Genomic DNA, 21,128 nt, shown 5'->3' on the forward strand with positions numbered 1-21,128 from the left:
CTATGCCACTCACGATAAGAAGAGAAAAACATTCATGCTGATAAAATTACACAAGCAACAATATAGCTCCCTTAAAAATTGGATTCAATAGTCCTTGTACAATACCTTTGATAAGGTACCCAAATGAGTTTGAACTAATGAATGGAAGTCTGTAAACATCAGAAGTGACTGTTGTAAGTGAGGCCAAAGAAATATTTGTCGCCATACCTCCTCCCACAGTTCTCAGGACTGCTTTCTGTTGAGACGAGGTGAAACAATCAGAATGGAGCTAGTAGAGCTTGAAATTACAATTGGAGTTAGTAACAAGAGGATAAAAAATCACTTTCAAAAACAACATTCAAAATATTTGTGCAACAGTGTGTTAAGCACTGCATACACCAATGCTTTTTATGCATATGTACACACTTCAGTTCACCTTCCCCACGAGCATAATAATTGCACGTACAAAAGGTATATCATCAAAGAAAACACTCACGCATACTTTAGAAAACAGTTAAAAGATAAAAAAACACAAGTTGTTGATTAAAGACTTCCATCACCTCAGCATTTTTACTATAAGCTCCACACAGTTCGCTATTCACTTACATACTTTTACCATAAGCTTCACAAATTAGGCATACATCCTTGTTCGATAGCTTGAATTGGTATTCGATGCATTGGAAAACATTCTTAAATGTTAAGTTGGCCATTATCAACACAAAAAGTGGAATAGACATTGAATCCTTGACATTTCTGTTAGAGAGGCATGTTGAGCCTCACCCTTCATGATGGCACATATAGAAACCAAGGGGAATAGTCCTCTCAAAGTATAGAAACTGAAGGGACATTAGTCCTGTAAACAAAATAGGCGATTTATAAATGTGTTGAAATGGAGGGGACATTAGTCTCACATACAAAATTGCGTAATCGATACACCAAGAATATAAAGAAGGTTGAGCCCCCATTGACCATCCCCCCCCCCAAGGACTTTTGGTGGTCATTGGGCTTTGACACACAGCTATGGGATAGGGTGTGAGACCCCTATACCCAATGCCCTCCTTTGTCAAAGCTTCTAGCTAACCCGACATGGTATCAAAGCTTTCCACAATGTAATGCATGGCAATTGTCCTGTCTCGCCAGAGTGAACTGTGGGTGTGCTGCTTGTCTACACCTACCCACAGCTAACACGTGGTGAATGTCCTTTTGCTAAGCAATTGTGCATGTGTGACTAGCGGCTGATGGTTCCATGTGCTATGATTGTGGTGGTCGTGTACTCCCTAATGTGGAGTTGACCAAAATGCTACAATTCAAGTGTATCCGCTCATGGGGGGTGTTGGAGAGCCTTAACCCTCCTGATGGAATGTGTAGAAATTTAAGGGTTAGTCCCATATACTAGTTGGGCAACAAATGTATAAAGAAGATGTTTGAGCCCCCATTAATCGTCCCCCCGAGGACTTTTGGTGCTCATTGGGCTTTGGCAGGCTATGAGACAGGGTGTGGGACCTCTATACAATGTGCCCACCTTCTGTTGACACGAGGGCAGCTTTTGGTTGCCCCAACACTCTCCATATTCCTCTATAGATACATTGAGCTTGGGAGTAAAGAATGTAGGCCATTCTATGGGCTATCCATAGGTGCCACTCATTCCTTGGTATGTGTCACTCATTCCTTGTAGGCCTACTTACAGTCAATTAGGTCAGTTGGTACAGTTAGTACATGTATCACTTAGGACAATTAGGACACTTAGTCCAATTAGGGCACTTAGCCCTAGGTTTTGGCTCTCTCTTTTTTTTTTCTTTTTTCTTTTTTCAAAGAAAGGAACCTTCTTTAATGCTTGAAAGACTTCATACAAAACAGCAGCCCCAAAAGTGTTTAGTATTTTAAAAAACCGGAAAAGCCTGAAAGAAAAACCGGCCTATTCCAAAAAAACCCAGATCACTGGGATCTCTGGTACTCGGGCTAATAGCCAAGTGGGGGGACTATACAACCAACGAATCCCTCGCAGAGTGAAGATGTAGAAAACTCCTACAAGCCAAGCCTTGCAGAATCAAGCATGCCTCTCAATAGTCGCTCTAAAGCCTGGAGTCCCACGCTCCCACGTGGAGCATAGAGTGTAGATGATATCTTGCCACATGGCGACCATGGTAGCCGAGGGTGGAACCAGATGCTCACCCATCACGAGACTACAGCGAGCCACCCAAATGTTCCACACGGTGATACTGGCTATCACCTATCCTCTGGAGGACAAAGGGGAGCTAGGCTATTAGGAGGGACTGCCTCATGGAACACTATCCTCTGAATGCTCTGACACTGTATCCGATAGGCTGGGAGATCTCATCAATCTGGAATGGTGTCCTCCCTAAGTCAACCAGGCCACCATCCCCCAAGTGTAGTCCCTCTGAAGACTCTGCATACGGGTCATGATCCTAAGGCCTCCCATCCAGACCTCGCTACTCTGCGAGACAGCTCCAAAGGCAATGTGAAATCATCTCCAAGAAACCACCAGAGTAACAATGGCATTGCCCCTCCACTCGCATCTGCTCCAACCATGGTCCGATGGGCAAGCCTCCGTGGGCAGCCAGCCAAAAGTAGGATATCTTCCTTGGCCGCAAACTGGACCATAACCGCGTCCAAAACCTGGAACAGACATCCTGGGGCACTCTCTGGGTCACCCAATGCTGCTCCCTCGAGGGAGTCCACCTCGAAGAGTCCATCTGAAGCCTCTTGCCAATCCGTGTGGTGTAGGAAAAGAAGGGCATCTCGTTTACCTACTCGGCAAGGCCGCCCCTGGAGGGCCAAAACCACTCTCCCGGATCCCACTAGACCTCCCTCAAGGGTCTACCCTCCCACAGCCAGAGGCGCCATCTCGGGGCATCCTGCTCTGAGATACTGGGAGGGTCAATGTGCCACTCCTTCCCCAAACGTCCCACCACTCTGATCATCTGCCAGTGAATCCCATCAAGACTCCCATCCATCTCAGGGTCTCTCTCACTGAGCGGATGAAGTAGGCCTCCAAGTCCTACACGGAAGAAGCTGGGGTGCGTGCTGCCTCACTGCATCATCATCCTCAAAGGGACACCAGTCCAAGAAAACTACCCCAACCAAATGTTGTCCCTCCAAAAGCAAAGTCCCTCCCACCAGCACTCACGGATGGCTAGGTCGATCTCTCTCATCCACTGCCCTACCCCTCACAGATGCGCTACGGCGCCAAGCCTCACCTCTGCCTCCATGGGTAATTTGCTCTATCTGCCAAAAGACCCGGCCGGACCACTGTCCCACTGTGCCCAACCAATGTGCATCCACTGTCCAAGCATACCCCCCTCCTAATATCGGATCTCTAGGTGCCACATAAGGGTCTAACGCTCAAACTCCTCTCTACATCTGGGCGGAGCACGAATGAGACCCCTACTAGTCTCTGCCAAACCCTGTGAAGGCTCCTCATCAAGGAAAAACCCTTCCCTGTAAGGAGGGCCTCTGAGAAGATCCACCTGTGTGAAGGTTGCCACTGTCCTCCGGTGCGTGGGGTGTTCCTGAGAAGCCCTCGCTATAAGAGGAGCTTCCAAGGCTCTGCACCTGGGGTGAGGCCGTGAACAATAAACTTGCCCAGAAGGGCTCTGCTTTGCATCTCCGGATCTATGATACCTAAACCTCCCAGTGCCTGCGGCATGATCACCGTCAGCCAAGCAACTCGGGCCCTAGTATTCCGCGTGCCATCTGATCCTGCCCAAAGGAAGTTCCGAAGCAACTGTCGGAGCTGTCCAATGCATCCTTTGTTAAAGCACTAGCATGAGGCAATATACCAGGCCATGGCAAGGACCTGGTTTGCCAATAAGGCACGCCCTGCTAGGGAGAGCTTGGCCGAGCTCCAGTAGAGAAGCTTGCACCGAACACTCTCAAGGACCGAGGCAATCTGCTGCTCTACTGTAATGTCAATACCAACCTGTTACCTGGCAAACCAAGGTATCTTGCTGTCTGGCCCCGTGGTATTCATCTGAAGCCAAAGTCACTACCCCACTCACGAATCTCCTGTGTCTCCTCATAGCCCGTGAAGAAACCTATAGACTTTGTCCCGTTGATCCGTGCACGCGAGGCCTTGCAGTAGATAGCCAAGGCTCCCCTGACTCTCTCTAAACTCGCTGTGGTGCCCTCAACATACAAGGCCGTGTCATCTGCAAAATCCAAGTCAAGCAGTTCCTCCTCCTATCTGATTGAGAGCCTCAACCCTGTGAGGCCCACCACCTGTGATCTCAAGTAGTAGCCCAAAGCCTCCACCACGAACAACAAGAGGAAGGAAGCGAGTGGGCAGCCCTAGCGGACCGAGCGAGTGAGAGAAAAGGCCTCGCCCGTGTGTCCTCCGCCGATAAGCATTTCACTAGAGCTCCCCGCATAAAGCGCAAAAACTCCTATGGCCCATCTGTCTGAGAAACCCAATCTCCACATAGTGCCCTCTAGGAAGGACCACTCAACCCTGTCGTAGGCCTTCTCAAAATCTAAGAGGACGGCCAATGGCTCTAACTCCTCCCTGGACCAATCCACTACCTCCCAGAATGTGAAGATGTTGTCCAAGATGTTGTGAACCCCGTCTATGTGTCGTGGATGATGTCAATATGATGGGACCGTAACCGCAAGCTCAAGACCTTGGCGAGGATCTTGTAAGCGGTATCAGGCAGAGTGATCGGTCTCCACAGCCAGATGTTTGACCTATCTCCCCCTTTCAGAATCAAACAAATCCACCCCCTGCTCAAGGACTGAGGGAGAGAGCCCGTGTTGAAAATCTCCTGGCATGCTAGTCATAAAGGGGTGGAGATAATCTCCCAAAAGTCTGAAAGAAGGCTGGCGTCAAGCCATCCTTGCCAGAACACTTCCGGATCAGGAGAGCCTTGAGGGCTTCCCACAGCTCCTCATCCGTGAAAGGCTTCTCCAGCCTGCTGCAAAAGTCCTACGAGACTATTGTCAGCACATGATCCCAAACTACCTCTCACAATACCAGTTGGAGTCATCCTCTCCGTCTGAAAGAGCTAGCCGTAAAAACCTGTGGTCAAGTCTAATATCTCCTGCAAGTCAGTGTGCATGATGCCTTGCGGATCCTAGAGACGCTAATGTGCATGTCGATCGGGGCCCAGTGGTCTGGAAGAACTGCTTGTCATCCTGTCCCCCTGTTGTACCCACCGGACCTGGGAAGATTGATAGAACTCAGCCCTCCGAATCTCCGTGTCCTGAAGCTCAAGGTGAGCGCTCTCGAACCTGCCGCTAAGCCACTAAGAACTTGGGTCCTACTCCCTGAGCCACTCTATGGAGGCGAGTTCTGTCCTTAAAGCCCGCTCACGCTCTTGAAGTGTCCTCCTCTGCCTAAGGGCGTGAACCTGTAACTCCTCACTGCTCCTCTCGATCGCATCGGCACCCACGAAGCCCAGCCCCCGCCCAGTGTCATCTCTGACTGCTCCCAAATCCTTGCCATGACCTGCTGGATCTCCTCATCCTACAGGACGTCCTCTGGAATGCAGACCCCCTTCTGGGGTAGACCTCGGCGGGGCTGATCTAACTGAAGTACTACGGGAGAGTGGTCTGACATCGTGGTACCTACCAAAATCCTGGTAGAGCCACCTCTGTGCAGTGCCCAATCCCCAACATAGAAACAGTCTAGTCTCTCAAGCAGTCCATCGTGTCTCCTATGTCTGAAAGAGAAGAGGAGGCTGCTAGGTGTCCTGCTGAAATCTGGCTTTCGCCATGGGTCCCTGCCATTGATCATGAAAATGAACTGCTCCCAGGTGCTACGCTCTACTGCTGGCATCTTAGAGAAGGAGACGCTACCCTACTTGTCTTCCCCAAACTCCAAGTTGATGAACATGTGCAACCATGACATTAAATATTCAAGTATCGTGAGCCATGTCCAAGATACTTCAACCCATACGATGGAGGGGGTTTTGTAGGCCATTCTATGGGCTATCCATAGGTGTCACTCATTCCTTGGTATGTGCCTTGTAGGCCTAGTTACAGTCCTTTAGGTCACTTGATGCAGTTAGTACATGCACCACTTCGGACAGTTAGGACACTTAGTCCAATTAGGGCACTTCGCCCTAGGGTTTTGTTATGTTGGCTCTCTCTTCAGCCTCCATACCATGGAGGGGGGTTTGTAGGCCATTCTATGGGCTATCCATAGGTGCGACTCATTCCTTGGTATGTGCCTTGTAGGCCTAGTTACAATTAGTTAGGTCAGTTGGTACACTTAGTACATGTACCACTTAGGACAGTTAGGACGCTTAGTCCACTTAGGGCACTTCGCCCTAGGGTTTTGTTATGTTGGCTCTCTCTTGAGCCTCCACTCAGTTTTTGCACCAATTCAATTCAGAATCTCATTTTTTGTCTTCTCTCCTCCATTTTGAGCTTCCATTGCTTGTCATAGCCTACAAAGAAAATATCACTCCACACATAATCCATCTAATGAAGGAGCTGCAAATCAGATCCAAAACTTTTGAATGTAGCACAAGCATGTCTCCCAGTTGATGATGGAGGGTTAGGAACCTTTTTCTGGGTCACAGACATTCCTAGACAGATTCCAGACTACAAATCTCAAATATTTTCAGACACCAGGACCGTCAATGGGACCACCATCGCACCCACAGAGAGCTCGAGCTACTCACGACAAATAAGACACATGATATGATAGGAACCACTCTTGACTATTAGAGTCTTTCGTTCTCTCGTGTTCCTAAATTCATGAATAGCCTTTAAAGATGTCATAGATACCTCATGTTGCTCCCACAAGTGTTGCACTTCCATGTTTTCAGTTTTAATGGCTCTCACTTATATAGATGTAGGGTGTCTTAGGTGTCTCTACCCTAAGACCACCCTTAGTGTACCGAAGGTACCACGTGTCCTAATTGTCTCAAGGTTAGAACATGACACAATAGGTTAAACTAACCTCCATAATACTAGCCACATTATCTGCACACGTGGATACGATAGTGGGCCATTCGATGCCTAGGTATATCAATCAGCTCTTGAGATACACATCAATGAGCATGCTGAGAACACAAGCTTGCATGCACTGAGGCAGGTGGGTTTCAGACAGGATCATTCCGCACTGGATCATATCTTCACTCTAAGAGCCCTCAGCCAGATTCTGAAAACAAAGTGTATTACTGCTTTGTGGAATATTTGAAGCCCTTCTAGATAGTTCCATACTGGATCATATCTTCACTGTAAACAGAGTGTATTGCTGCTTTGTGGACTTTTTGAAGCCCTTCTATTATGTACCTCAGGCTGGTCTTATTGCTTTGCTCAAGATTTGGATATGACACACGATGTTGTGTGAGCAATCATGGCTCTATATGAGAGGGTTATAGGCAGGGTGCGCACTACACATGGGATGGTGAAGGAGGTGAGCAGCACCATTGCAGTGAAGCGGGTTGCCCCCACCCTCTTTGGCCTTTAAATAGATGAGTTACCTCCTTTGTGGACACACTAGGAGGGTGTTGATCGATCCTAGAATAGTCGATCGTACCTATTGTCTATATGCAAATGATGTGTTGATATCTAGCACAACAAAGGGGCTACACATGCACCTAACAGCTTTCTAGGCCTTTCGTGAGAGCCGCGATCCTAGGTAAAACCAAGGTCATGATCTTCAATACTAATGAGGCTCAAATCCAATGGGAGTTCATGCTTACAAAGGAGCAAGTAGAGATAGTCAAATCCTATACTTAGGATGTATTTTCACAAGCCCCAAGTTTACCATGAAATCAGTAGCACACATAGAGTTGACCAGAGGGCACACTTCTTTAGCAAAGCTAGAGAGACAATGTTTCTGAGCACAATTCCAGCGTGTTAACACGAAGCCCCTCCTTTTTTGCTCTCTAGTTCAACCAGCGGCTCTCTATGCAAGAGCTTTCTAGGTAGTGGATCTCCGGGAGGATGAGTGTTTTGGAATTGAGATATTCCAGGTCATGATGTCTTCGCGCATGATTCGAGGGAAGAGATGCACACCACATGACATTGTTCTTACAAAGTTCACAGCAAGATCTCTCTACACAGATGCCTTGTTTCAGATCATGAATTACTTGGATCAAGTTACACAGTTGGGGTGGGCAGATGCATGTTGGCAAAGACTGCCATATAGGGAGTGTTGGTATGCATGAGTATCTAGGTGGTTTCGGTCATAGGGTATGTCAATTGATCATCTACCACCATGTCAATATTCATTAGGTGCCCCTTTTTACGTCTGACTCTGCACAGATCCATCAAATTATATGGGATGATCTATGGCAAGTATACATTCATAGGACATAAATATCCCCCTCGCAGCCACACACAACCAAGATGGCCTTCTACAAAGAGCAATTCCTTCAATTAAGCAAGGATGCTTTCATACAGGCTCTCGGATATCTGCAAATCCACCTCTCATATGACCATACAGACTCTAGGATATCTGCAAAACCATCTCTAGGATGGTTTCATACAGGCTCTAGGATATCTACAAATCCATCTCTCACATGACCATGGGACAGCTCAAGACGTCAACCCACCAATTCCAAATTGAGGTAGGATGGGAGTCTGCACCCATGCAACATCGTAGAGATCTACAACTTTGCAATCTTTGTGACAAACACAAATAGAGACTGAGGAGCATGAAAACGAAACTGCAATCAGCCTCAAAACCCTAAAAATGAATCGCTTCTTCTAAAATTGCAGCCACAACCCTCAATTCACAGAGGGTGAAATCAGATTCGTTCCAGTCTCGCACCAGAGAAGAATTCGATCCACAGGAAAACACACATCCAATAGCTTTGTCTGATGAGAAATAGCAACAAATTCTTTCTGGGAATCTAAACAAATTAATAGAGGGGGAAGAGGGAGTAGAGAACACACACACACATTAGGGGCCAAAAATACCCCCCCCCCCCTCTCTGAAGGTTTTTATTTTAGAATTCAAAAATCGTTACAAAGTTCAGCTCATGCAGATGCTATAGCAATTCACAATTACAATAGAGCAAGTGCTCTCCAAAATTCATTCTCTAGACTAGTAGAGGCATGAAAAATTCCAATCATGGCAAATCCTGCTAAAATTAGCAATCTTGAATATATGGTTTCCTTTGGCACTTTGGACGTGCAGTTTGCATGCCATTTCCCCTTGAAACGTGGGGAGTTTAGCCCTCTCTGCCACAAATAAAACATCACCAAGCCATTTTCACCCGTTAACAGTTAGCTTATGCATGCATTCTAATTCTCTAGACTAGTCCTAGTCTTCTGTGAGTGTACCCACCATGCAACTAAGCAAACACAATCGAAAGATAGAAACTTGTTTAGTCAACTCACTTTGATGAAGTCAATACTCAAGTTGTTGATGCCTTAGTTCAGCCTATGGCTGCTCTTATCACTCAGCAAGAAGTTGAGGCTGTTGTGGCACAAGAAATTTCAGCAATGCAGGAAGCTAGGACAGTCCCTCGCTGGCTGCTCCGTACTCTCCAGGAGAGCCTCTCTCCGCCCCTTGGGTACACATGTCGTGACACTAGAGACATTGAGGATCGCCTGCTTTGATTCAGCTTTGGCCAATAATTTGCTGGAAATGGATGAACCAGATTGTTTTGATGATGCACGTTGCTAGGACAGTCCCTCGCTGGCTGCTCCATACTCTCCACAGGAGAGCAAGCTCTCTCCACCCCTTCCTAGATACACACGTCGTGACACTAGAGACACTGAGGATCCACTGCTTTGATTCAGTTCTACTTTATTATCTTATCAAAGTGCTAATCAACCACATGCAATGTTTTGACAGATGTTTACTACCAGAAATGACATGAAATATGGTGGAGTGTGGTAAGGTGTACTTTACATCCATAAGAGCACTGCCTACAGTGAGACATTAGAATAGAATTAGCAATCACACACCTTAACAGACAAACCATCTCTCAGTGTAAGGCCTGGCTAATTACGAGATCAGTTTCCTAGAACTAGGGTGGTAGCAATGTTTTATCATCTACTTAACTAAGCTGCTTAAAAAAGATTCAAGACAAGCACAAGTTCCATTAAGATAAGTGAAAAATGAGTGTGAGAATTCTCATGCAAAAGTAGCCTTAAATAAAATAAATTCTAAAAAGCAACTTTAGCCATCTCGAAGAAGCTGTCTGTCAGCAAACAGTAAACAAAACCTTGTAGGGCATGAAGGACTGTTTACTAAATACCATAATGATCAAATCTGGATAATCAAAGAAAGTGATCCTGTACTGATTCTTCGTCTTTTCTGTCTGTCTCTCTTGTTGGCATCTTTCCTCGAAGATAATTCATAGAGAAAACTCTGTCCCGTCCAAGTGTGCTACAAAAAGAATACATTTAGTAAGAAATCCATGCCGGCAATTGATACAATCCAACGCACCATTGCATATGCTGCCTTGAGCAGTTATATTGAGTTTTACTTTAATTCTGCTGCCTCCATAAGAGGGCACCCATAGTATAAATTTCTTATTGTAAACCTTGGTCAGATCAATCATACCATTCTGTCACTTCTGCCTTAGACTGCCTCAAAAATAGTACATATAATATGGACATGCATGAAAGATTCCTTTCAAAAAAATCAATATGATCAACCAGCAGATTTAAGAAGCTCAACTTGACAGAGAAAATGACATTGCAAACTTATCACAACGCCGCAGGAACCTTCTGTCTAGAACTATTTGAGTTTGTTATGCAACTTCTTTTCACCAATTGTGTCAGATCTAGAGTGTTTGACTAAAAGCATTTAGAATAGCCTGGCAGACAATAACATATGGATCAAATCTAAGATCTATTCCCAAACTTTAGACTACAAATAAAAATGATGTGTTCAAAGTCCACACAGCAATGGCAGAAAAGTGTTGTCCAGAGTTAAGACTTATGGAGTGCTGTTATACCAGCACATGCTGCCAAGGAAAATGTCATTTCTTGCTTCAGAACAAGTGTCAGTAATGTTTTTCGGATGTTTTGTCTCAGAAAGAGTGTTGTCCAGCAATGCGGATTAAGCTAGTGAGGAGGTGCACTTTGTCTTCAAGGGTTCCTCGGCTGCTGTTAATGTGCTCTTAAAATTGCAAAATAAGCCGTCAAATTTGTAATGATAGCACGTGGAGGGGATGACTGAACTATAAAATGGGAGATTTGCAAGGTGAAAGGCAAAGATCCAACGTGGTCTAGGACACTATGACCACCTCCATGTGGTGGGCACCATGCATGAGTGGTGCACATGTCCACCGAGAATCTCTCATATTGTGTAATTGTCTTATGTCGCCATCTCATATTGTGTAAATTGTCTTATGTCGCTATCTGAATGGCTAGATGTCTTTATAGATCCAACGTAGAACCCCAATGGCTATGCTTAATCCATCTAATGAACATGAAGTTACCTCACCTATCCATAAAGACTATGTTGTTGTTTCCACCAGCAAGGCCAAATTGGCCATTGCAAAGGGCCAAATGGGCCAAATTCAACATCAAGGGAGGACTCTTACAAAGAGTATGACAATTTTCCACTCCATAAACATAATGTAACCAACTGTTTATTGATCCAAAACAAGATTCAACAATGTGTTATCAAAGATGCAATGGAGTCTATCAAGAAGACAAAATTAGTGAAGGCATTATGATCAAAATTAATGAAGGCTATTACCCACAAGTGTCCCCTTTTGGAGTCTCCACCCAGCCAAATGCAACCTCACACCTCTGTTGCATTCCAAATCACCCAGCTTGGGTGATACAACTACAAAACATGCATACATTCAATTGCAGCATGTCCCTAGAAAGCTCTGTGCTATTTTTAGCGGCTTGCTAAGCCATACCCCTCCCCTCCCCATGCATCTTGATCAACTAAGACCTTTTGGGTCATGAACTAATTCATTAACACAATTCTTGCCCGTAGTCAAGTATCCCTAAGTGTGTAATTAATGAATAAACTAATCCAAACCAATGTGCATGAGGACCTCATGGTCTTCTCATATTGGACCCTAATCATCAAAGACCTCGCAGCTATATCCTTGACTAAATCCTTATAATATATCAAAACAACCAACTATATATACTATACAAATTACTATTGGTCTCTCTACGGACTTTGTATCACCAAACCATCCAATGTCATGCCACATTCGGACTAGAACGTAACATTCCTTCCCTCTTCAAACATCAACATCCTCGATGATGAAATCTGTGAATGCCCTCCGTATTTGCTAAACGGATTTACGGGTAGCCTCAAATAGAGGGAGCCCATACCAAGCAATGCAGCACCGTAGGTATCTTCTGGTCTCAAATAGTCATTTCTCCCCGGTCTAACATTCTTGTTGGCTTGCGTGCTGCATTTTCCTCTAGTTCCTATAACATAACGATCCCACAATTAAGGAATCGAATGGTTGCAAATTTCGTTTTAACGAAGACACATGAGACATTGGATGCACCTTGTAACCTTGTGGTGGTGAACTCTAATCTATAGGCGACCTTGCCTGTTCTCTTTAGAATCAACCACAGCCCACAATATCGTGGAGATAACCTCATGTAAGAAATCCTAGATTTACTATATTTAGAACTGTGCTAAGGAACAGAAAAGAGACTGATATAGCAGAGAACAAGGAATAACTGTATTGCTTGAATATCTGTAGGGTGGATGTGATTGTCATCCATACAATTTGGCCTCTCTTATATAGAGAGTGAAGAGTCACACATGAAAAGGTGTGTACTCCAAAGGGTATGTGCATGAAGAGGTGTGTACCCCTTGTGAAGGGTGTGACCCTTGATGAGAGGGTACATTACAATAGGAATGTCTCTTCATTAGAATGTCTCTTGTGAAGGGTTGTGCCTCATTAGGAAGTGTCCCGTCGAAAGGGCAAGTGTCCCGTCGAAAGGTCATACCCTTCCACAAGTGTCCATTCATTAAACCATCCATAAGTCTAGAAAGAGAAAGGAATACGTCACAGATCGTGACATCCCCTCCCACTCAAAAGAAGACCCTGGTGGAGATAATGAACCGATGTAGAAAATATCATGGTAGATTCTGAAAATACTGCTGTAAAAGATCAGGGTACTGCTGTAAGTCTTCATCAGACTGCCAAGTAGCGTCGGAGTCGTCCAGATCTCGCCAAAGAACAAGGAATTCCGTGATAAGTTGATGTCGAGTCTCTCGCTGTCGATGGTCCAGAATACGCTCAGGAATAAGGAGAACATAATCGTCTTCGATTTCTGGGACATAATCACCTGCAGGAGGAACTGCTTCATCGCCTGGAATGTACGTCTTTAGCCAAGAAATATGAAATGTTGGATGGATTTTACCCCATGATGGTGGTAATTCCAATTTATAACTTAAAGGTGAATTTTTCTTGACGATCCGGAAAGGTCCATAGTATCTTGGTCGCAACTTAGGAAACACAGACTTAACCGTCTTATAGCGATGTGGGGCTACAAATAATAGCACCATGTCACCAGTGTTAAATTCCAGGTGACGTCTATGTTTGTTGGCAGACCGTTGATACCGCTCTTGCGCTTTTCGCATATGATCCCTGACTTGCAGTAGAATGTCTTGCATTTCTTGAACCAGTTGATCAGCTAGGGCCACTCGATGTTGAAGCACAAAATTTGTTGGTACAATCGGAGTGTGTCCATAAGCTGCTTGGAATGGAGTCATGCTGATGGCACTATGGAAAGAGTTATTATAAGCAAACTCAAGGAGTGGTAGATACTCTTTCCAAGCTGCGAGGCGTGACTGAACATAATGTCGAAGCATTTCTTCCAGAACTTGGTTGACTCTTTCAGTCTGGCCATCTGATTCGGGGTGGTAAGCTGAACTGAACAGTAGAGTAGTACCCAAAGATTCGAACAGGGAAATCCAAAAGTGACTGGTAAACTTAGGATCTCTGTCGGATATGATATTCTTGGGTAATCCATGGTGTCGAAAGATGTGTTGTATAAAGAGTTTGGCTATGTCCGGGGCCTGTGCACTGCTTTTGCAAGCAACAAAGTGTGCCATTTTGGACAATCGATCAACAATTACCATAATCTGAGTGTTACCTCGGGAAGATCGTGGTAGTGTTGTAATGAAATCCATGGAAATACTTTCCCACCTTTCAGTTGGAACTGGAAGAGGCTGAAGAAGTCTTGTTGGAAGTCGTCGACTTGCTTTCATTTGTTGACATGATAAACAAGATGTAACCATGTTGATGACATCTCTTTTCATCTGAGGCCAGTAGTATGTTGCACTGAGTAACCGATAAGTCTTATTGATGCCTGGATGGGCAGCATAAGGAACTACATGATGCTCTTTTAACAAAAGACGTCGAACATCCTTGTCATGTGGTACACAGACGCGATCTTGATAATACAGAAGGTCGTCCATATAAGAAAATCTTCTGTTCGGAAGTCGAAGGTTGATCTTTTGAAAGAACCTGTACTACGGTGCCGAAGTCTTTATCATTGAAATACTTTCCTTTGAATGAGTTCGGAACATCCACAGATAATGTAGAGATTACCATGGCTGATGCTAGAGGTAACCTGCTGAGAGCATCTGCAACTACATTGCGTAGTCCTGGTATGTACTCAATGGTCATGTGAAAGTTGGCCAGAAACTCAACCGAGCGTGCTTGTCGAGTGTTCATGACTGGCTGAGTAAAGATATACTTGAGAGAGTGGTGGTCTGTTTTGACCACAGAGTCGGCACCCATGAGATAATGTTTCCAAGAGCGATAAGCATGTACAACAGCAAGAAACTCCTTATCATAGACCGGATATCGGGTTTGGATATCAGAATGTTTATGGCTGTCAAAAGCAATAACTCTGCCTTCTTGCATCAAGACTGCTCCTGTAGCGATGTCGGAAGCGTCGGTCATGACCTCAAAGGGAAGATTTGGGTCAGCAATAGCCATAACTGGTGTAGTAGTGAGTGCTTGCTTGAGTTGTTGGAAACTATACTCTGTTTCGGGAAGCCACTAAAAAATTGCTGTGCTTTTCAATAATTCAGACATAGGAGCTGCGATTTCGGAAAACTGATAGACCTTTGTATGGTAGAAGTTTGCCAATCCGAGCAAAGAGCGGACATCATGAACATTTTTAGGAGTAGGCCAGTTTCGGATTACCTCGACCTTCTTGCGATCCACAGAGATACCTTGAGCAGAAATAACATGTCCCAAATATTCAAGTTGGGTCTTGAAGAACTCACTCTTCTCAATGTTGATGTAGAGAGAATTTGCGCGGAGAACTTCAAAAACTTGGTGAAGATGTTGTTTATGCTCAAGTAGGGATCTGCTGAAAACGAGGATGTCATCGAGGTAAACGATGACGAACTTATCGAGGAAAGGCCTGAAGATGTCGTTCATTAATGTCATGAATGTGGCCGGGGCATTGTTTAACCCAAAAGGCATGACCAAACATTCATAGTGTCCATACTTTGTTCGAAAAGCTGTCTTGTATTCATCGCCTTCTCGTATACGAATTTGATGATAACCTGAACGAAGATCAATCTTGGAGAAGTGTGTTGCATGTAGAAGTTGATCGAAAAGGTCATCAATGCGAGGCAATGGATACTTGTTTTTGATAGTGAGCTTGTTGAGGGCTCGATAGTCGATGCAGAGGCGCATAGACTTGTTCTTTTTTTCCACAAGTAGTACAGGAGATCCGAAAGGGCTGCGACTGGGCCGAATGTGACCTTTGTCGAGTAGCTCAGTGACCTGTCTTTGGATTTCTTCATTTTGAGTGTAAGAAACCCGATAAGGAGGTTTCGACGGTGGATTACTGCCGGGAATAAGTTCGATTGGGTGATCCACTGGTCGTCGAGGTGGTAACTGCTTTGGCACTTCCTGTGGAAAAAGACCCAGGTAAGGCTGGAAAAAAGGTTGGTTGAGGTATTCAGGAGGATCCTTTGTTGGTGTCTCCTCGACTGCCGTAACCAACAGAAGTGAAGTCTTTGCTTGGCGTTTACAAACCCACTTCTTTACTTGTAGGGTAGAGGCAACTGGGGTTGAAGGAGAGTCCCTAGAACCAGTTAGCTCAATAAGTTTTCCCTGGTGGACAAACTAGATAGTATGGCTGCGAAAACTGATTGATGGATCATAGTCGTAGAGCCATTGTTGTCTGAGTATGACATCGTACCGAGAAAGAGGCATAATGTCGAAGTTCAACTTGTCCGTATAATGTTGGATGCGAAAAGACAAGTTTTTAATCCTGGTGTTGCACAAGAAAGTTGTTCCATTTGCGAGTTCAATCTGATAGTCCATGAGACTAGGACTGGTGGTCAACCGAAGTTTTTCGACCACTGAACTGGCTAGGAAATTATGAGAACAGCCACTGTCGATGAGGATGGTGACCGTTGTTCCACGAATCGATCCTTGAACACAAAGTACTTGAGTGGCCAGGGAAGGTTCGGGGTTGCTGGCAAGGCTCAGGTGGATGGTATTCGCCATTCGAACAGCTTTGCCTTTCTTGTCTTGTGCTGAGGTAGCATCTTCTTTTTGGGAAGTGCTAGGTTCCATATTGGAATTTTGCTTTGGTTGCTTGGGACAATTGAACCATCTATGGTCGCCGGTACAGATGGTACAAAGTCCTTTTGAGCTGGAGTTGTTCTTCTTGTCAGTGGCCGCACCTTTATGTTGGGGCTGTCGGTAATGACTTTGTGAAGAAGAAGAAACACGATCCTTGGGGGAGTGCTTCTGTTGGAATCCAGCAAATGATTTCTGAGGCTTCTGGGGATCTTGAGACTATCGCTGACCTTGATTACCGAAGTTTTTGCGAAACCTGGTGTTATCTTGAGGGCGAGCACCTTTGGCCATAGGAGAGTTCTGTGCGATTAGCACTCTGCTTCCCTGTGTTTAGGAAATCTGTAATGCGCTCTACGTAAGCAATAGCGCCATCTGTGGTGGTGATATTGGCTTTAAGAACATCGATGCGTAACGAGGGTTGTAGGCCTGAGATGAAAGCATGAAGGCGATCATCCTCAGTTAAACCATCAATCTCTAGCACCAATGTGGTGAACTAAGTCCGCATTGGCAGGTACAAACTGCTTACGGAGCACGTGTTCAAAACGTTCCCAAGTTAACACACTTTTTCCGTCCTTTAAGCGTCTTTGCCACCATAGAAATGCTGTATCCTTCAGGAGGGAGGCTGCCAAGGCGATCTTTTTGCCTTCCGTGAGGTCAACAGTGTCAAAATACATGCGCATTTTAGCGAGCCATTGGTCAACAGTTCGGCGATTACGTTGACCAGTGTAGGCTTCCGGAAGTTTGACGTCAAGTCGTTTTGTTTTGGAAGCTTGAAGTAATCGGTAGAGAGTACGCAGTTCAGTATTTTCTACCTCGGGGGGGAAAGAGTCCGCATCGTCGTCGGGTTGCGTCACGTCGTCCTCTGTATGTGCTGGACTTCGAGAATCTTGGAGTTGTTGAACTTTTTGAACCAGGTCGGAGATGCTGTCCTGAAGCTGAGATATTTGAAGTTGCAATAGAGATTCACTTTGGGTGTTGCCTTCAGGGGTCTTTTTGGGACTTGATTCTTTAATCTCGGGAGAGGCTTCACGCGAGCGGTGTGACATGTCGGAAATCCCTGTGAGAGAGGCGCGAACTTGCGCTCTAGTTTGTACCATCCCTGAAAGAGGATTCGGGCTGCTCCCTGAGGTTGCTCATATTGGAGGGGGCAGGCGAGGCAGGATGGAACCACCCGTGGAAATCTCGTAAGGGAGGTCCTGTCGGAGGTAACACTGGAGATTCTGAAAAAGGTGTTACTGCTCGTGATAAGACAGGGTTAGGTAGCAGAGTCCACGGATCTGAAAAAGGATAAGGAGCTGCTGTCGGAAGAGGAGGATATCCAGGAGAGGGAGTGCCTTCAGGATGTAAATACTGACTTGGAGAAGGTACACCCTGTGGAAGAGGATATCGGGGAGCTGAAGGAGGTGGAGAGTACCCTGGGGATGCCGAAGGTGAAGGGTAAAACTCTCTCCAAAAATGAACAGCAAACTCCTGAGGAATATCGTGTTCCGGATATCTTCGTGTCTCGTGGAACACAACCTGTACTGTGCTGAGGAAATAATGTAATTGAAATGCCTCACGCAGAAGGTAGAGGATGTGATCGAAGTCACTCGGAGGGCACGTGACACAGAAGACCCAAGATGCAAAGGGTCCAAAATGGGCTGGCTGTGCAATTTGAACACGATATTGTGTAGTAGCAGGTGCCTGAGGTGTCCTTGAATGGCCGGGTGAATTACCAGGGGTTTCCATGCTTTAATGTGGATTCTTTCATTTGCTGTAATTTGTTAAAAAGAATCCTGAAAAAGCAGATTGGAAAGACTCCACCTGGCAATACTTTAATCTGCCAAGTGATTGCGTAGAAGAAGGCTGCAAATCGTTGTCCGGAGGTCCATGTTGCAGTGTTTTGCGAGGAGTGCTCGAGGCTGGTCTGGTCCGGGCTGTCAACGGGCTGTCTTCATTTCGAGAATGTGGCAACTGGTGCTGAATTGGCAGAGTGTAAATGGCGAACCAAGGAGTGTGCAGCAGACTGTAAGGAAAGCTGGTATGCAGGGATGCAAATAAGGAATGGACTGTCAGCGATCATTGCGAGGCAAGGGCTGGCTGGCAGCGCAATGTCGAAAGAGGGCCGGGCAGCGTAGGCTGAAGGAATGTACGGTATTGTCCGTACGGTGTGTACGGGCCAGGCTTGTACGGCCTGTACGGCAGGCTGTACGGCCTATACGGACTGCCTGTACCAAATTCGTACAGACGGCCTGCTCGAAAAATCGTACGGACTGAATGGCGCTATGTACGGCTGGTTGCGAAAAGGGGCGCAGATCAAAATGACGCAGGAAGGTACGGCCGTACGGCTGACGTAATTCTTGCGCAGGCTGGCTGTCCGGATTCGTACGTTGCAGTTTTCTTGTTTTGGCTGGATGGTACGACGATTCGTTGGGCTGCCTAAGGGTTATTTGCCCCAAATTAAGTTATGGGTTAAGTTAACCCTAGGGTAGTTAGGGTAAACCTAGGGTTAGGGGATGGGTTTAATTTTTGTCCCTTTTTACCCCTCTAGGTACCCTTTTGTAGGTACTTGGGCCTAGGAGGTGTGCCTATTCGAAGGGGTGTGACCCTTGGAATAGGTGCACCTGTTCATGAGGGGATATGTCCCTATTGTTAAAAGGGATGCGACCCTGCATGAATAGGTATGTCCCTTTGCCCACGATGGGGTATGTCCCATGAGTGAGGAGTCGAGACTCGTCACCAAAAGGTGTGTCCCATGGTGGAAAAGGCGCGTCCCTTGGTTTTGGGACAGCCCAAGCACCTTAAAGGACACGATTTTGGTCGTGTCCATTCACATCAACTTGTGATGTGAGGGGGATGGAGAGGCCAGGATGACTTTAGGCGTTTAAAAATTTTACGCTCATCCTCTCCATCTCTTCCATGCACTATGTGCACGGATATCCTTCTAGCGGCAAAAGTGTATCAGATCAGCGCTAGAAGGTGGAGGGCATTTCCTACAGGCAGGAGCGAATTTTGCTCTGATACCACTGTAAGAAATCCTAGATTTACTATATTTAGAACTGTGCTAAGGAACAGAAAAGAGACTGATATAGCAGAGAACAAGGAATAACTGTATTGCTTGAATATCTGTAGGGTGGATGTGATTGTCATCCATACAATTTGGCCTCTCTTATATAGAGAGTGAAGAGTCACACATGAAAAGGTGTGTACTCCAAAGGGTATGTGCATGAAGAGGTGTGTACCCCTTGTGAAGGGTGTGACCCTTGATGAGAGGGTACATTACAATAGGAATGTCTCTTCATTAGAATGTCTCTTGTGAAGGGTTGTGCCTCATTAGGAAGTGTCCCGTCAAAATGGCAAGTGTCCCGTCGAAAGGTCATACCCTTCCACAAGTGTCCATTCATTAAACCATCCATAAGTCTAGAAAGAGAAAGGAATACGTCACAGATCGTGACACCTCACGTAGCTAAGAACTTAGCGAGTGAAGGAATCTTGAGAAAAACTTTCTTCCCTTCTTCAGACTCTCTGAAAGATCTTTTCCCATCTGCATATGTCTTAGCTCTATCCATAGCTTGGCGGATGTTTGATTTAGTCAGTTCCAACATCCTGCATTTGAATTATATACTCCATAGCACAAGGTACCTTTTGTGGAACTCCCACTATAGTTGGATTAGCTGGTCTAGATCCATAATTCAGTTCAAAGGGCTCATCCCTGTGAATGAGGGCTTTCCATCATTACAAGCAAATTCTACCAATGTTAATCACTTGTTCAAAGGACTTTGCCTTAAGGAACATCTAGCCTCATCATATCTTCTAGAGTCTATTTGACTCTTTCAGTCTAACCATTTGTCTCAGAATGATCCCCACTACTCATTCCTAACTTAGTCTTAAGTGCATTAAACACAGCAATCTAAAACTGACTAGTAAATCTTGTATCCCTGTCTGATACTATGGATTCCGGTAATCCATGCAGACAAAATACGTTAGGCACTTACTGACTCTCTAATCCGAATAAAGTGAGCAATTTGATAAGATGGTCAACCACCACAATGATAGAATCCGAACCTCCTTGTGTCTACAGCAGCAGATCAACTATAAAGTCCATGGAAACGATCTCCCATCTACCTGATGGTATTTCCAATGTTTATAAAAGGCCATGTGTCTTCAATGAAGTTTCTTTTACTTGGGCACTACTCGACGTTAGTCTATTGAAGATCTAGCTGCCTTCCATACAGTGTTAAACCAACCATGGCAAGGGTTCAACAAAGAAGATAGCTTCGAATGGCAAAAAGACAAATATAAATAAAGGTTACTATGAAACCGAACCATGTGTCATGGCTATGAAAAATCCCGTCAACAGAGCAAGGAGTAGTGGCTACGCACCTAGTAATCGCCTGCTTTTAAACAAAGAGAACAAAGCAGCAACAGCAACAAGGTTAGGGCAGACGCCCCCTTCTTGCTTGCCTCCATTTAAGATAGAGAGGCAATTACTGTTTGAGCCCCCGCTTCCTACCCACAAATTAAAAGCAATTTACTTGCCAAAGTAGATCTTCTTGAACCAGAGTACACACTAAAATTCAACTTGCACGGGAAATCCTTCTTCTTAAGATCTTCTCCACTATCTCTCTCACAAAGTCCTTTCAAACTGCTCCTTTTCTTTTATTCAAGATCTCAAGGTCCTATTTTTTCTCT

General features: G+C 45.3%; 1 protein-coding gene across 2 annotated transcripts in view; it reads right to left on the bottom strand.

Moving 5' to 3' along the window:
• EMB1030 (Alanyl-tRNA synthetase, class IIc) overlaps nucleotides 1–21,128 on the bottom strand; it is a 56,165-nt gene that overhangs the window by 26,350 nt on the left and 8,687 nt on the right. For both annotated transcript variants that reach the window (XM_087384419.1, XM_087384420.1), the window contains exons 3-4: nucleotides 10,161–10,291; nucleotides 106–235 (exon numbers count right to left, since the gene is read on the bottom strand). In XM_087384419.1, the coding sequence (XP_087240545.1) occupies nucleotides 106–235; nucleotides 10,161–10,163 (133 nt within the window). In that variant the 5' untranslated portion in view covers nucleotides 10,164–10,291. The remainder of the gene's footprint in view (nucleotides 1–105; nucleotides 236–10,160; nucleotides 10,292–21,128) is intronic.

This window comes from Dipteris shenzhenensis, chromosome 14, assembly GCF_047967505.1.
Source record: "Dipteris shenzhenensis isolate YYH24624 ecotype China chromosome 14, Dip_SZ_1.0, whole genome shotgun sequence".
NCBI classification, from domain to species: Eukaryota; Viridiplantae; Streptophyta; class Polypodiopsida; order Gleicheniales; family Dipteridaceae; genus Dipteris; species Dipteris shenzhenensis.